The sequence below is a fragment of the Perca flavescens genome, chromosome 6 (assembly GCF_004354835.1).
Source record: "Perca flavescens isolate YP-PL-M2 chromosome 6, PFLA_1.0, whole genome shotgun sequence".
Classification (NCBI taxonomy): Eukaryota; Metazoa; Chordata; class Actinopteri; order Perciformes; family Percidae; genus Perca; species Perca flavescens.
This window is the reverse complement of record NC_041336.1, coordinates 17,433,313-17,449,044: the sequence shown is the minus strand read 5'-3', so window position 1 is coordinate 17,449,044 and position 15,732 is coordinate 17,433,313. Positions and strand designations below refer to the sequence as shown.

General features: G+C 38.5%; 2 protein-coding genes across 5 annotated transcripts; both read right to left on the bottom strand.

Annotated features, from left to right (window-relative positions):
* Positions 1-3,818: 3,818 nt before the first annotated feature.
* On the bottom strand, positions 3,819-7,075 carry LOC114557530 (glutathione S-transferase kappa 1). 2 transcript variants are annotated; one of them, XM_028581057.1, is made up of 8 exons: positions 6,706-7,075; positions 6,535-6,611; positions 6,374-6,455; positions 5,489-5,617; positions 5,179-5,324; positions 4,976-5,092; positions 4,793-4,886; positions 3,819-4,100 (listed from the first exon to the last, which is right to left on the bottom strand). In XM_028581057.1, the coding sequence occupies exons 2-8, from the start codon at positions 6,601-6,603 to the stop codon at positions 4,051-4,053; spliced, it is 687 nt and encodes a 228-aa protein (XP_028436858.1). In that variant the 5' UTR covers positions 6,604-6,611; positions 6,706-7,075; the 3' UTR covers positions 3,819-4,050. The 2 variants fall into 2 exon arrangements, with proteins under 2 accessions (XP_028436858.1, XP_028436857.1); XM_028581056.1 differs by having other exon boundaries at positions 6,535-7,074.
* Positions 7,057-14,647, bottom strand: rap1gapl (RAP1 GTPase activating protein-like). Of its 3 annotated transcripts, none has more exons than XM_028580962.1 (19): positions 14,173-14,647; positions 13,972-14,025; positions 13,761-13,851; positions 13,526-13,561; positions 13,388-13,435; positions 13,006-13,206; positions 12,827-12,924; positions 12,467-12,545; positions 11,840-11,893; positions 11,660-11,743; positions 11,455-11,555; positions 11,220-11,349; positions 10,938-11,102; positions 10,034-10,105; positions 9,329-9,415; positions 9,069-9,224; positions 8,683-8,766; positions 8,565-8,584; positions 7,057-8,488 (listed from the first exon to the last, which is right to left on the bottom strand). In XM_028580962.1, the coding sequence occupies exons 1-19, from the start codon at positions 14,241-14,243 to the stop codon at positions 8,404-8,406; spliced, it is 1,716 nt and encodes a 571-aa protein (XP_028436763.1). In that variant the 5' UTR covers positions 14,244-14,647; the 3' UTR covers positions 7,057-8,403. The 3 variants fall into 3 exon arrangements, with proteins under 3 accessions (XP_028436763.1, XP_028436764.1, XP_028436765.1); XM_028580963.1 differs by having other exon boundaries at positions 13,006-13,191; XM_028580964.1 differs by having other exon boundaries at positions 13,972-14,004.
* Between the last annotated feature and the right edge of the window lie 1,085 nt (positions 14,648-15,732).

Genomic DNA, 15,732 nt, shown 5'->3' with positions numbered 1-15,732 from the left:
AGTAGATAAACAGTTAGAGCTATTATTTCATTAACAGCATGCATAAACATGAGCTCACTCCACCTAAGAGCAACCTTAACAAAATATTACATGACAGTGTAATAAAAAAAGTAATGTAAAACATCCTTACCTCAGCTCCTTCAGTTGTGTGTTATATCCAAAAAGAAAATGTTCAATCCTGTTATTTCAGGCTCATGTTTTCCTCCTTCACACAGTCAGACACTTTTCATACATCCTCCCAGCTGAACGTGTTGTCCGGGTTCAGCCGTGCTGCTCAGATCTTCATTGTATTGTTTTTCTCAGGTGATATGTCCGGCTCAGGGGACCAATGCTCTGCTCTCTGTTTGTCTATGTTCCACCTTGTGTGTGCGTTTTCTTAACTCCACCCTCTTCACCTATACCTTACCCCTCTTCTCCTGTATTTAGCAGTTCCTTCTTCCTCCTTTCTGTCACACTCCTCAGTTTTTGATATCAGGTTTGTGGAGCTCCACACTCTCGCCCAGCCTTTGTTTGCTTGCCTACATTCTGTAACTAGCTTTTTCTCTGAAGTTGGCATATGTCGGCTACTCCTCTTTGTTTTCGGGGAAACTGGTTCTGGCCTTTTGTTAAGCATGTTTGGCCTACATTGTACTGGAACTGGTATGACAAGCTTTGCCCGCTTTGGAGTATTTAGTCAACAATAATAAACTGTATTTATTTCCAGTTACAAGCATGCAATGTAGATAAATAATCCCACATCTTATATAAATATATAAAACGTGTACTGTCAATTAAGAGAATGCAATATTACAGTGGTTGTAGAAGCAAAAGTATCCATACAACAATGTGAGATCAATTACAAGTAAATATTTTACTTGTAAAATTGTACTGTTGTAGCTGGTTGAGGTGCAGCTAGTTTTAACTACTTCATATGTGACTGGATAGTTTAGTCCAGTGGTTCCCAACTCTTTAAGCCTCAAACACTTTTAAATTTAAATTAAACCATCTGAACAATTTTAATTTTAATTTTAAGACAGGACAGACATCTGAACAGGGGGCCTGAACTAGACACTGATTTTAAGGGATCACAAGCCAAAAAGATTTGGAAACACAAGTTGAATATACTGTATAATAATGCATTGTTTTTTAATCTTATATGTTTTTTATGCAAAATCTTTATCTGAAAATAAACTTGTAACTGTAGCTGTCAAACAAACGTAGCGAAAGAAAAAGTACACGTTTGCAAATACGTCAAACTTGTATCTAAGTGCAATTAATGAATTACTTTCCAATACTGCAATATTATGACATATACCAGACTTTTCTTGGAACCAAATGAATAACATTAAGAACATTTTAAGTAACTCTGATCCAAGCTAATTTCCATTACACTGCATTATCTATAAATATATTTTGGTTAGTGTTGCAAGCGGCGGGGTGTATCCCAGCTCTTATTGGTAAAGAAGAGGGTTACACCCTGGACATCTCATCAGTCTACCACAAAGCAAACACAAACAGACAACCATACACATGACTAACATTAAGACCTATGTGCAATTTAGTTTCCAATCCACCGAACCTGCATGGAGTTGAAATGTGGGAGGAAACCCGTCCAGAAAGGCGTCTGCCCCAAATTGGTTTACAATGATTTGCTTTATTTAAGAACAACAATAAGAATATCATTGGGGTGACATAAAAAATGTAGTCCTTTTTGTATAGATCATGTGAACTGTCAAACACTGCATGACATCTTAGCAGTTGTAAGGTTGTTCAGCACAAGCACAATGCTGCTTTGAGTGAAATACTAATGTCAGCATGCTACAGTGGGGGAAATAAGTATTTGACCCCTTGCTGATTTTGCAGGTTTGCCCACTTAAAAAGAATGCAAAAATCTACAATTTTAATCATATGTACATTCTAACAGTGAAAGACAGAATCCCAAAGAAAATTCCAGAAAATCACATCATATGAATTTATTAAAATTGATAACCATCTGATGAGGAAAAACAAGTATTTGACCCTCTGGACAAACAGCAAGTATTCTGGCTCCTACAAGCCAGTTAGTCTTTCTTTAAGACACAGCCCCAATCCGAACCAATTATCTACATCAAATACACCTGCCTCACCTTGTTACCTGTATAAAAGACACCTGTCAACACCCAAACAACCAGGATCCAACATCACCACCATGGGCAAGACCAAAGAGCTTTCTACGGACATCAGGGACAAGATTGTTGATCTGCACAAGGCTGGGATGGGCTACAAGAGAATCGGAAAGCAACTTGGAGAGAAAAGATCAACTGTCGGTGCAGTTATCAGGAAATGGAAGAAGCACCACACCACCGCCAACCTCCCTCGGTCTGGGCCTCCACACAAGATCTTGCCTCGTGGGGCATCCCTGATCATGCGAACGGTGAGGAATCATCCCAAAACCACAAGGGGGGAACTGATGAATCAACTGAAGGCAGCTGGGACCACAGTTACAAAAGAAACGGTTGGTAACACACTACGCCGTCATGGATTGAAATCCTGCAGCGCACGCAAGGTCCCCCCTGCTCAAGAAGAAACATGTACAGGCCCGCATGAAGTTCGCCATTAACCACCTGGACGACTCAGAAGAGGCCTGGAAGAAGGTGATGTGGTCAGATGAGACCAAAATAGAACTTTTTGGCCTCAACTCAACTTGTCGTGTTTGGAGGGCAAAGAACACCGAGTACAACCCAAAGAACACCATCCCCACCGTCAAGCATGGTGGTGGCAACATCATGCTTTGGGGGTGCTTTTCAGCCAAGGGGACGGGACAACTCCATCGTATTGAGGGGAGGATGGACGGGGCCATGTATCGTGGAATTCTGGACCGACATCTCCTTCCCTCAGTGAGAGAGCTGAAGATGGGTCGAGGATGGGTGTTTCAGCACGACAACGACCCTAAGCACACCGCCAAAGCAACAAAAGAGTGGCTGAAGAAGAAGCACATCAAGGTTCTGGAGTGGCCTACCTCCCTGCCGAAATGTGCACAAACCTTGTCACCAACTATAAAAACCGTTTGACATCTGTGCTGGCCAATAATGGCTTTTCTACAAAATATTAACATGCTGTTTGTCCAGGGGGTCAAATACTTGTTTTTCCTCATCAGATGGTTATCAATTTTAATAAATTCACATGATGTGATTTTCTGGAATTTTCTTTGGGATTCTGTCTTTCACTGTTAGAATGTACATATGATTAAAATTGTAGATTTTTGCATTATTTGTAAGTGGGCAAACCTGCAAAATCAGCAAGGGGTCAAATACTTATTTCCCCCACTTGTAACATGCTCACAATGACGATGCTAACATGCGGATGTTAAGCAGGGGAAATGTTTACCATCTTAGTTTAGCATGTTAGCATTTGCTAATTAGCACTTAACAACAAAGTACAGGTGAAGATGATGGGGATGAATTTTTTTTTTACCTGATGATGATGCTAGATGAAAAGTTAAAGGATTACAAGATATTACAGTTCACCCTGATGGGGACATGAATGCTTTCACTAAATGTCTTGGATATCCATCCAGTAGTTATGGAGACATTTCACCACAACTACAAATGTCAATGTGTTCATGGTAGTGCTAGAGGAACAGCCAGGGGATTGCCAGTCATTAGGATTCATCCTGTTGAGACTATGAATGTCTGGCCAAGGTTTTGAGATATTTCAGTCTGTACCAAAGTGGTGGACCGACCGTAGAGCCACGCCAATAGCATGGCTAAAAATATTAAATTCAAGTTACATAATGCACAAATACACAATTGCAACATTTTCGTACCTTTGAATTTCAATAGAAAAGATGACCAGCTTCATCATCTGGAAGTTGTCAATGTTTATTTTTAATAGGCACATAATTAACAGTGGAATGGTATGTTACCTTATTTACACTACTATTTGTTATTAAAGGTCTATTGGAAATATACTGCTTGGTTTCAGAAGGCACAAAAAATATGAAATTTGAAGAATTAGAAGAGTCAAAGACATTATTGAAATTAGAATCTATGAGCACACCAACAGTGTTTGAAGGCAGCTTTATACAGTATCTCACAGCTTGGCAGTTGATTTGTCAGGCTGAGGTCCCAGCCACCTCTCCCCTGAAACAGACAACTAAATTAGATTGGTCATAAATCTCAGACACTATTTCTATATAAAATCATGAATATTATCAAGGGTGACTTACAGTGAATGCTATAGTAGATTAAGGCTATGTCAAGTGTCACTTCAATCTTTCTATTGTCACTTTTACATAGGGTTGGGTACCGAAACCCGTTGCCAATACTGCACCAGCGCCTAAACGACCGGTATCTACCGGACCAAATTGTAACGCAGATTTCGTTGCCTCATTTCGGTGCCAATTAAATTCCTTTTGTGCTGATCTATGATGCTCTGAAACAGACGTTAGGGGCAACAGGAGCATCGATGCACGTGACACTTGTTAACACTTCACTTGACAGCAGGCAACGTTAGCCTACCGTTAGCTAGCAGCTGGATTAAACACGGTTAAAATGCTGAGAGCTAAAAAGTGTGAAGTGTAGACTGTATTTCACTGTAGAGGATTCCAACAGCAGTACGTTAACAGTATGCAGCTGTTCACTTCAAACTAGTAAGCCTCGTTGTGCATTCAAAATTACCGTAAAATACCCTATTACCCTATTTTTTTTAAGTATCAGTTCAGGCACCAGCACCGTTTTAAAAGTATCGTTTTAGCACCAGTATCGGAAAAAACCCAAACGATACCCAACCCAACTTTTACATTATGTGTGTTTGTGAACAACATTTTTCTCACCAATGCAGTGGGCCATGAGCTCAAATCTGTCAGATCCAAAAAACACCTCTGGCTTTCCATTTACGTGACACACCACAAGGGGGAAGCCAAATGCCTGGGAAGACGCAATAAAAGAGAATTTGGTCATAAGTAATGTCTTGTCTCTTGCCTGAATCTAAAAAGGAGACCTGAAGGAAAACTGACCCCATGATCAAGTGCACACTGTGTTGTGCTTTTCAGCTTGTCTTTGATCTCCTTTGAGGTGGACAGCTTCAGCACTTCCTTAATCTCGCTGTCAGACAGTCCAGCTTTCATCGCTGCCTGCACAAACAAACAATGTGACAAGCACAACACTAAAGAGTACTACTTAATCTTCTCAAACACCGCCAGGCTGGATAAGCTGGTACCTCAGAAAGTGATGCAGGTGCAGTGATGTCTTTGTCCTCACTCCAGATCCTTCTCCACAGCTCCCGGGACACCCGCTCCACCTGCTCGTCTCCACCCTTCTCCCTCTCTTGTACTGCTACCACAAATCGCATTGCAGACAAGGATCCTAGGCGAAGAAAACAGAAGACCTGAAACTCGCTGCATTATTAGCTTTGCTCAATAAAGAAATAGTACCACCGCTGTCTTGGTGCAAAGCTGAATTACCAACTTAACCCAGCCATGGTTTAATCAATACACATCACAGCATGGATCCCATCAGATCCTGCTTACCTTTTTGGAACATGGCCTCAAAGGGGTCTGATGGAGCCTGCAGGGGAACACCAAAATACTCTGACAAGCGGTTCAGATCTTTGGTCATGTACAGGAATTTGTTTGGAACCAGACCAGGGGGCTTGTTTCCTGTCATGAAAGATAAATATTGTATAAAATATAACAGTATTAGTGTCCACACGGATATTCTTTCAATGTTACTTAAAGGTGCTCTAAGTGATGCAACGCATTTTTTAGGCTACAACATTTTTCGTCACATAAAGCAAACATCTCCTCGCTATCCGCTAGCTGCCTGTCCCCTGAACCCTTAAAGTTAAAGTATTAGCACCACAATGTACTTAAAGCAGGGGTCTTCAACATTTTAATGCCAAGGATTCCTTAGCTGAAAGAGAGACTAAGTAGGGACCCCCTACTAAATGTACTGTATAACTGTATGGCTACCATAGTGGCTACCTTACCTATAGTAAGCTTATCTCCAATGTGTAAATTAAATGTTATTTATATTTTAATTGTTGAAAAAAATAAACTTTTAAAAACATTTTTAAATGTTTTTACTTAGTCACGGACCCCCTTTTGAATATATCCGACTTAAAGTACCAAAAGTAAGTACTCATTATGCAGAATGGCCAGTTTTTTGGAATATTATGTTATTGAGTTATAATTATTAATGCATTAATGTGTACATCACTTTTATGTTGCATCTTATCTTAACCTTTAATAATACATCATATTTTATTTGTTGATAATATTTTGTCAATAATTAATTAAATCTGAAAGTACATAAAGTTAAAATGCATGCGTAATAAGTGCAAGTACCTTAAAATAGAACTTAAGTACAGTATTTGAGTAAATGTACTTAGTTACTTTCCACCAACGTTTGTTTACCTGCTCCTTGCATGACACCACCCAGAAAAGCAGGGCGCAGTTTGAGCTCTATATTCCACACGTCTCTGTAGCGGCACATTACCTGTAAACACACACGGTCCGTGTAAAAAGACTGATTTTTATTTTTTACTAAGTCTGTGTCTGTGAAGTAAGAAACAAACCTCAAAGCCAAGCCAAGAGTACGGAGAAACCACGTCGTAGAACAACTCGATCACTTTCTTAGATGTCATCTTCAGGTCTGCGGAGGTCAGTGACTCTAATTTACTTTCGTTCGCATAAACACTAATTTAATTTAATACTAAAATGTAAGCGTTATACAAAGCGTCTCTTACTTGGAGTCAGTGCACTGCGCAGTGTGTCAAGGTTCAACTAACCTGCCGCAGGGCTGCTCGATCTACTGTTAAGTCAAATCAATACCTTATGATGAATGTATCTCATCAACAGAAATCCCCTTTGTTGTCTTTCACATCGCAGGATTAGCTGGAACCGTTGTTACCATTTTAGACGTAGCTAGCTTTTTAAGTTAGCTGCAGTTGAGCTGCAAACAACACGGATAAATAGGCTCAGTAACAATGTCTGACCGCCAGGGTTATGTTCTTGTCTGTATTTTATGTACAAACCACCACATTACTGCCCTCCTCTGGAGAAACCATTGACATATGGGAGAAACAGCAACTCATGTGTAACTTGATGAACTTCTTTCCGTCTTCTTCTTTGAATTTATTAGCGGTTGGCAAGACAACGTGTTGGCGCAATACCGCCACCTAGTGGATTGGAGTGCAGAGCAGGACAGTGCAGCACAAGTTAAAAAGACTACATTTTCTTTAGATATCTAGAAAATGGAAACATAAGAAATGTTTTCAGAAGAGGTCAAGACGACAAGCTTACTGTATACAACGGATCTCGCCTCAACTTAAGGAGACAAACAAGCAATAACAAATAAGGAAGAAAGATGACAAAAAGAAAAACTAACTTAATTTAGAAAATTACAAAAAAGAAAACAGTAAATAAATGTACGTTTCTCCCCAACATCAGAATCCCAAACTTGTATAGCCTTTATGCGCAGAAAGAAACACATACAAATATGAAATATCTATATAGTTCTCCCACTAACAAAAAAAAACCTTTGGGAAAAAAAACAAAATTTAAATCCATTTGTTATGTCTGACTTTTTTGTGTTATTGTCTGTATATTATTTTGCACCTCTGTCTAATTTTAAACACTAACCAATTAATAAAAAAAGAAGTTGATAATTAAATGACAATATATTTTCAAAGATGTATTCCCAAGAATTAAAAACATGAGGTACTTTTACTTTATGCTTCTGCTAAATATTTCACTTAATCATTATTATTTATCAATTTATGTAGAATATTAAAACAAAATTTATTTTACAACTACAGTATATCTACTAGTTACTTTGCATTAAGATTTTACACAGAAAACCTGAAATGCAGTTTACAGCATCAGTAATAATAACTCCAATTATGTCATATAATACATTTCGATGATAATATGTTTAATTCAGAATTTTACTCAAAGTATTTTTATTCTTCTTCCTCTCTTCTGCTTCTTTTTGCATGTTGGTTTCCTAAATTGCCAACATCAACTATTTTTAATAATCATGTTTTACTGGTATCATTATATGTATCGTCATCAACAAAACAATCACCATTCTTCATTTTCTGCATATTGTGCTAATCTTAATCTAATTTCCTTTGCTGTTCCTTAACTCTCTCTCCTCTCCACTGAAGTAAAGAGTTTTATTGATATTCAAAACTGTGTAAACTCAAAACATTTAAGCCTATCCTGGCCATTTTATATCTTAAACATTTCACTGAAATACAATGTTAAGCTTTTAAGAAATGTTGAATACTGCTATGACAGTAAAATAAATATATTCTCAAAAATACTATTTACTTTTACACTCTATTTACATTTAAGCCATCCAACAGGATAAGAAAGTAGTAACCATAGGCTAGCAATGTATAACTATATAAACACTTAAATCTACAAATTGATATTTCCTTTTATGTCTCTTCTTGAGGACTTGCTTGATCTTTGAGTTCAGTCGGCCCCTGACTGTCAGCAGGTAGAGGTCCTGGAGATTTGTCACTGTAAAGCAGAGACAACAGTTATCTGTATTTCTAATCATAAGACCAACATTTTTCCCTGTGTCCATAAGTCTTACCTCTCTCCGTCTTTATCTGTCTGTAAAGCAAGATAGAAAAGTTAGAAAATGTTTAGCTCAAACCATTCAATACGTATTTATTCAGTCAAGCACATTCAATCCCATTGTGAATTTTTACCTTTGGCTTCTGTGATACACTGCCACCAACCTTCTTTGGCACCCCAAGAGTCTCGAAAGAGTGACTCCGCACTCTTATGGCTCTCTAATAACAGAGATTCAGAAGTGAAATGGTACAGAGAGATAGTATGGGAGATGCAAGTGTATGGAGGACTAAAGCTGCCATTATAATGAATACATAAATTACTCTATTAAAATAATAGCATAGAAGCATAGATCATAGAGCATAAATATGCAGGTTATTTTGAAAATAAATAAAATAATAAATCAATTAAATGCATTTATTTGTGTGACAAATTACTTAATTTTTATATTAATTTATTCTTTTCTGATACAATTGTTTCTGTTTTCATTTATTTCACTAGTTATTGGGAGGCCAACATTTACCTTAAAGTTTTCAATGAAACCTCCACTTCCCTCAGACACCCCCCGTGTAGCCTCAGAAGATGGGAGAACAGACAGAGATGGATCCCCCATCATGCACTGGGAACGGGTGGAGAGTTCAGCCTGCAGGCTCTCCAGGAGCAACGAACGAGTGCGGAGCTTGGTAAGAGGGACAGGAGAGCACACATGGCAGAGAGAAATCAGAGAACAAGCTTGGATATTTACGAATAAAGAGTATAAATAAAGACTTTTTTCCCTTCTACCTCTAGCCTGCTGAATTGTTGAGCCTTATAACAGGAAATCTCCGCATTGATGAGTTTGGTCAGAAGGAATTCTCTCAGCAGGGAACGCTAAAAGACAGGATACTTGTGATGCATCTCAATAATTCATTTGTACTGTAGTGATTCAGGTAAGCAAGGTGTGGACTCAGCCATGACAGGTGGAGAAATAACTAAGTTTACTGAGTGGACGATCAAAGCAAGGTTTTTTAGACAATGGCCATAGGCAGGCAAAAGTAAACAAATATTGATCAAAAACCAAGGCATTACAGGACCACAAGACAAAGGCTGGACTGTATTCCAATTCCATACTAAATACTGATTCTAAGCAGGTTTTGAGTAGTGTTCACACTAGAAAAGTGACAAAAAGTAAAACCAAAGCCGACAGCATACTGTACATACTAAATATTCTATTAATACACTATTAATACACTGGAAGAATTTAAATAAGTTGTGGGTGGTGGTGAAACAATTCCAAAAAATTATGGAAAATAAAAATAAGCATTAAATCTTTGGAAAAGCATTTTGATGTTTATTGTGAAGATTGCATTAGTCACTGGTAGACTAAGCAAGACAGTAAAGAAAAAGATGCTGGAAATTAAAAGTTTGGCTGTTGCTGCAACCTATATATTTCTTTTCAAATATTTAGAGAAATTAAAACAGCTTGGTGACCTTTGTATTGATTCTTACATCTGTGAAGATGGGAGGATCTGGGAGGGACGGACCAAAAAGAGGAACATCCTCTCTGGCTGTGACAGCCACCTATGAAGATAAGAAAAAAATATTAGACTGATAAACTATTCTGGCTGCAATTATTGGCCGATATTAGCTGATGATATTTTTACCGTCAAAGTAGTCTCGCTTTACCAGACCCTCCTCCAAAGCGCCCTGAAGGAGGGTCTGGCTACTCCACATAGCATTCAGGGATGGGAAGAAAATGTGCTCTGGTTTAATGGCATTTCTTTAAACCAATCAGAATCACCATGGGCGGCGCTAAACTCCACACAGAGCCACTACAAAATAGTTGTGCGAGAGAAAACTCAGATTGGACAGACAGAGTAGCTAGCTGTCTCAATTTACCCTGCAGAGATCTGAGGAGCAGTCAACAATAGTCCTCATTAATCCACCGAATTTAAAATTCCAACACAAAGAAAGTGGAAGTGGAATTTCCTGCGGCACCGCAATCCCGGAAGTGGAACGTCAAAGATATAGACTACCATTAAAGTAATAAAAATCGGTTGTTTAGAATGACATCATTTGTCCACTAGAGAGCAGTGACAAGTTTATTTTTCTACTGCAAAATGTCCCACAGATATCACATATCTTGATAAAAATTCCAACTTTAAAATATTCTTATCCAAAAATGTTTGTTAGGTTTAATGTCTATGTTAAAGAAACAAATATCATGCGACATTTAGGATTTTTTTTAACTCTATAATATTAATATCGGTATCAGCCTAAAAAATCCAGCATCGGTCGGGCTCTAAAAAATACAGTTTAGTTTTTAATGTAAGGGTGAATCAGTTAAAACAAAATGACAGCATTCCACTTATCATAGGGATGATATATTCAACTGGGCTTGTTTTTCACTCACCTGGTACGCAGTTTCACCTGTCTTCTCCTCTGGACCCTGAATCCTCCGGACCACCAGGAAACAGTGCAGGAAGTGAGACTTGATAACATCAGACAGGAACGGGGTTTGGCTCTCCTGGTAGACCAAAGCTACAATGTCATTACCAATGTGTCTTTTTCTTTGTAACTGTGTAGGGGGGGAAAAAGTGTATGAGTGTTTGTTCAAGACATTTGTTTTCTAACTAGTATCAAAAATACCCTGAGAAAGGCTCCTGTGAATCATCAGGCTGACACAGTAACTGACCTGCTGCGGGTCGCCCTCTGTAAAAGGCAGTTTAGTTGCAACATGGAACATGATTTCTCTCCCATGAAAGGAAGTGAAGACAGCTTCACTTCCTGTCTGACCGTGACACACATCCAGTCCTCCTCGGAACCTGAGATAATAGTGAGAAGAAGAAATCATGTGATGTTACATGTTGCATTGCATGTGTCATTCATCCGGCTGAACAACATCAACATGGCAACATGGTGAACTTTACCCGGTGAAGCCTTCCAGTTGAACCGTCTCTCCCAAAATAGAAAGGAGCTCTTTAAACTCTTCACTTTCTTCATTGTTACAAAGTATGTCCTCCTCAGTGAACTAGAGAGAGATGGATGTTGTCTGAGAGACGGTGGGTATGGTATGGTGCCATATTTCATATGTCATTTTTATGAATGCAGGACATTTTCTGCACAATTTTGTACCTGCCCGTCCTTTTGGTACAAAATGCCAAACTTGAAATTAGGAGACACTCTGTGTTCATCAAATGCAGTTATGAGTTCTGGAGCCTGAGGGATGAGTGAGAGGGAGAGAAGCTTTCAGAGGATTTGTCTAAAATAAGTGGTCATTCATTTTTACTTATTGGTCATTTTATAGAGCATTACCTTGAGGTAGCTGACCACTTCAAACTTTGAGACAGTCACTCTGTCACAAAGCATCTAGAGAGAAAATGTGTCATCTTATAGACTTTGTCATCAACCACAAGGTAGTACATTTATCAAGTACTGCACTAAAATACAATTCTGAGGTACTTTATTTGAGTATTTCTATTTTATGCTACTTTATACTTCTATTTCACTCTGTTTCAGAAAGAAATATTGTACTTTACCACTCCACTACATTTATTTGACAGCTATAGTTACTAGTTACATTGCAGATTATTTTTTATAATTTTACATAGAAATTCTACATACAAAACCACAAATCACCATAAATCACTTTACAAAATATGATGTTTTTTATTTAAATACATTAAACTATATAACAGGATATTAGGTAGATATAATAAGTTCCACCTCAGATAAGATACAACAATAAAAATGTTTCATACATGTTGATGTGTCAATACAAATTATAACATATAAAATAAAGACACTCAACCAACATTTACTTGAGATATTTAAAGTAGTTTTGGCTAATAATGCTTATGTACATAGTTAGAGTGTAGTGCTGCTACTTTTACTTAAGTATTGGATATGAATACTTCTTTCACCAGAATAATAGTTTGATACCTTTGCTAATTCAACAGCAGATGGGATGTTGGGGAAAAGAGAGACAGAGAAAACTCCATGCAGAGTGCACTGCTTCATTCTGTGAGACAAGAAACAATCTCGGCATTATCGTCTGTGATGCAGGATTACTTGGAATTAACAGTTACTGCATACAGAGACATTCAAATGAAAATGTAAAGCCTCTGCTCAAACATCATTCTGCACAGTGAAGCTTAAACATCCACGTAACGTTACAAAGAGCAACACATTTTTGAGTGGAGGGAGAAAGCATGATGCTCTGGGAAATGCTTCTAGTTGTATTGCAGCTTGGATTATACTAAAACTATCTCATTGTTGGCTGAAATGACTTAAGATCTCTACCTTAGTATCACCCGCAGCTTGCTCTCCTCTTCCTCCAAACACACAGAGAGAACCAGAGGCCCCAAAGATGGATCCACTGCTGTGAATGAGTGATGGTACTAAAGGGAACACAATTTGATAAAATCACAAGTTCCGGAAAGTTAACACATTACTTGATACTTTAGATAAAGTCTGCTTACACGCGAGCGGAAGAACTCGTGGTAGATTTTGGCCTCCCTGTCTCTCTCCATGATGTCGTAGCTCTCTGGATCAACACCACAGTTGGAGGAGGTGGGACTCACATCTGCAAGCCTCTCCAGAGGGGGGTCTATCCAGAAGCCCCCCAGCTTCGGAGGGAGGATGAGCGGCAGGTCTCCTCCACCTATCTTTAAAAGATGAGACTAAAATAGAGACAAAGGAGCACCTGATGATGATGAGGGCCTGTCGTTTCTGTTGTTTGGGGAACAAATGTCATGGCGTTTATAGAAAGGTTAACATACACACACACACACACACACACACAGGATCAAACTCGTATATAGTCAACTCTGTGTGTTTCTTATTCTCACATTGAAGACTAACCTTCAGCGGAAGAGGGAATTCACACCTCTGCTCATCGATCCTGCTGCCCTGATGGACGAGGGAAGTATTGATAAGATGATAAGAAACTTCTCTTGCTGAACACGCGCACTACGCAAGATCAATCGTGCTTTAACTCACCTGCAGCTTTTCAATTATTTCAAACAGCTCTGTGTCCTGATACAAACAACAGGCAGCAAATGCAGACAAAGAGAAAGGGAAGGAGAAACATGGGGAGGAAGAGGAACATGACAAATGGTTCAGTTGCAAATGGAAACTTCCTGAGAAATGCAGGATTTGAAAAAGCATAGTATATATAGTATATTCAGTTAAAATAAGAGGGGAAGGTGCAAGCTGAACATGCTAATGATATCACCCTCTGGTTGCTGCTGGCTGAGAGGACAGGCTTTCTGTCACTGGCAGGAGAGTCCCTGATGTCCAGTATGTTGTCCTCTGCTGATTCAGGTCTGCAGCAACAGGTTCATTTACAGCACAATTCATCACTTCTCATTCAGTTCTTACTTTATACAATAAATCTTGAATATTAGCTCGAAACAGCTGCAGTAAAATGGAAAATAAAACCTCACCTCGTCTCATCCCCACATGTGAATTTGTCCACACTGTAAACAAGGAAGTGAGAACTACTCGGAGAAGAAAACAGATAATCTAACATAGATTGAATTACTTATATATCTACAAAATAATGCCATTATCATGTAGTATAGGTAGCTACTCAATTGACTTGGAAATGCCAGTCCTAATTTGAGACAAACAGTGTCTTTACTCACCCTCCATATGCCCCAAAAGTGAAACTTCTCTTTTTGGAGAAAGACATGTCATTCCTCTTTTCTCTCTCCATGGCTTTGGTGTCACTGTGAATGTTTGTACATGCCAGTTTGCTACTGAGTCAATCAGGGCTGGCCAAGGTTGAATTAATTCACTCTATCATTCTGTCACTCCACCTCCTCTCTGCCCCCTGCCTCTCACTCATTTAAGCTTCCCTTTCCTCGCTCTGTCCTGCTGTCAGCCAGACATTCAGTATTAACCCGCTCATGGTCACAGGTGTAGCCACCGCCACAAACTATAAAACGGACACGGTCTGGCTGCTTCATGCCGTCGATCTTGCTGCTTGAATAGACACTCATGGTGGTTTCTCAGACTGACTGGACTTGAAGATAGACTTGTAAATAAATAAATAAATAAAGGGCTGAGACATTTTCTCCAGGACCTGTTACCCTTTGAGTCAGTAAGGATCATCAATTATTGACAGCACACACACAGTGAGGGTGAGGAGATAGACAGCAGGGGAGGGCAAAGTAAGCCTGAGGTTAGGGGGGAGGAGAGAGAGTGAGAGAGAGAGAGAGAGGAAAAAAGAAAGGGAAGTAGAGAAAGGGAACTAAAAAGGAAAGATTTAGAGAAATAACGAAAAAAAAAGAAATAAAGAAGGAAAGTAAGTAAGAAAGAAAGAAAGAAAGAAAGAAAGAAAGGGAACGAGACAGAGATAAGAGGTGTGCACATTTTAATGGTGTCTCACATGATACAAAATCCCATTTCTATTAACTGCATATCTTAGACAAATACTGTCTGTATCGTTCAAGAAAGAGGGATGCAGAGCACATATTTATCAAACTAATAAAAGTAAAAATGTTGTACTAAGAGGAACAATAAACAGTAAATAGTATTTTGCTGGTGTAGTTTGCTAGTAGCTATACTTTAAAAAGGTTCCCAACATTATAACCTCTGAAGGATCACCAGATAAATCTAAAGGGTCATGAGATGATTAATGTGGCAGGGAAGAAGGAAAAAACTAAGTTCTGCTACACAAACTTTTTAGATTTCTAAAACACTTGGCAAGCGCCCATGTAAGGTGAACAATAACAATGCATTATATTTTACAAGCTTATCCATTTTTTGTGTTTATGTTGTTGTTGTTGTTGTAAAATCTTGATCCGAACAGTTGTTAACAGTTGTTGTTAAAAGAGTTTCAGTGGTCTCTGAATTATTGAGAGTATGTTGTTGAATCTTAGATGCAGTACAGAGACAGAAGTAAACACTTCCTGACTGTTTTTTGGAATGACTGTAATATATAATATATTTGGCTAAGGATATAATTCAGAATTAGGAAGTTGTGTTTAACCAGTTTCAAGTGTTGCTTTCTTGTAAACTAAGCAAACGTATTACATCACTTTCAAACTGAAAATGTAACTAATAAAGCCTTCCCTTTCCATCTCCAGTGGTTTATTTTTTTTCTAAATTTCCCTTTCTTTTAATAATTTTTCTCTAAAGTACCTCATCTGCCAGTAGCAGACACTCTCTGCTCCAATTTAGTTTTGTTTCTGTTTCCATTT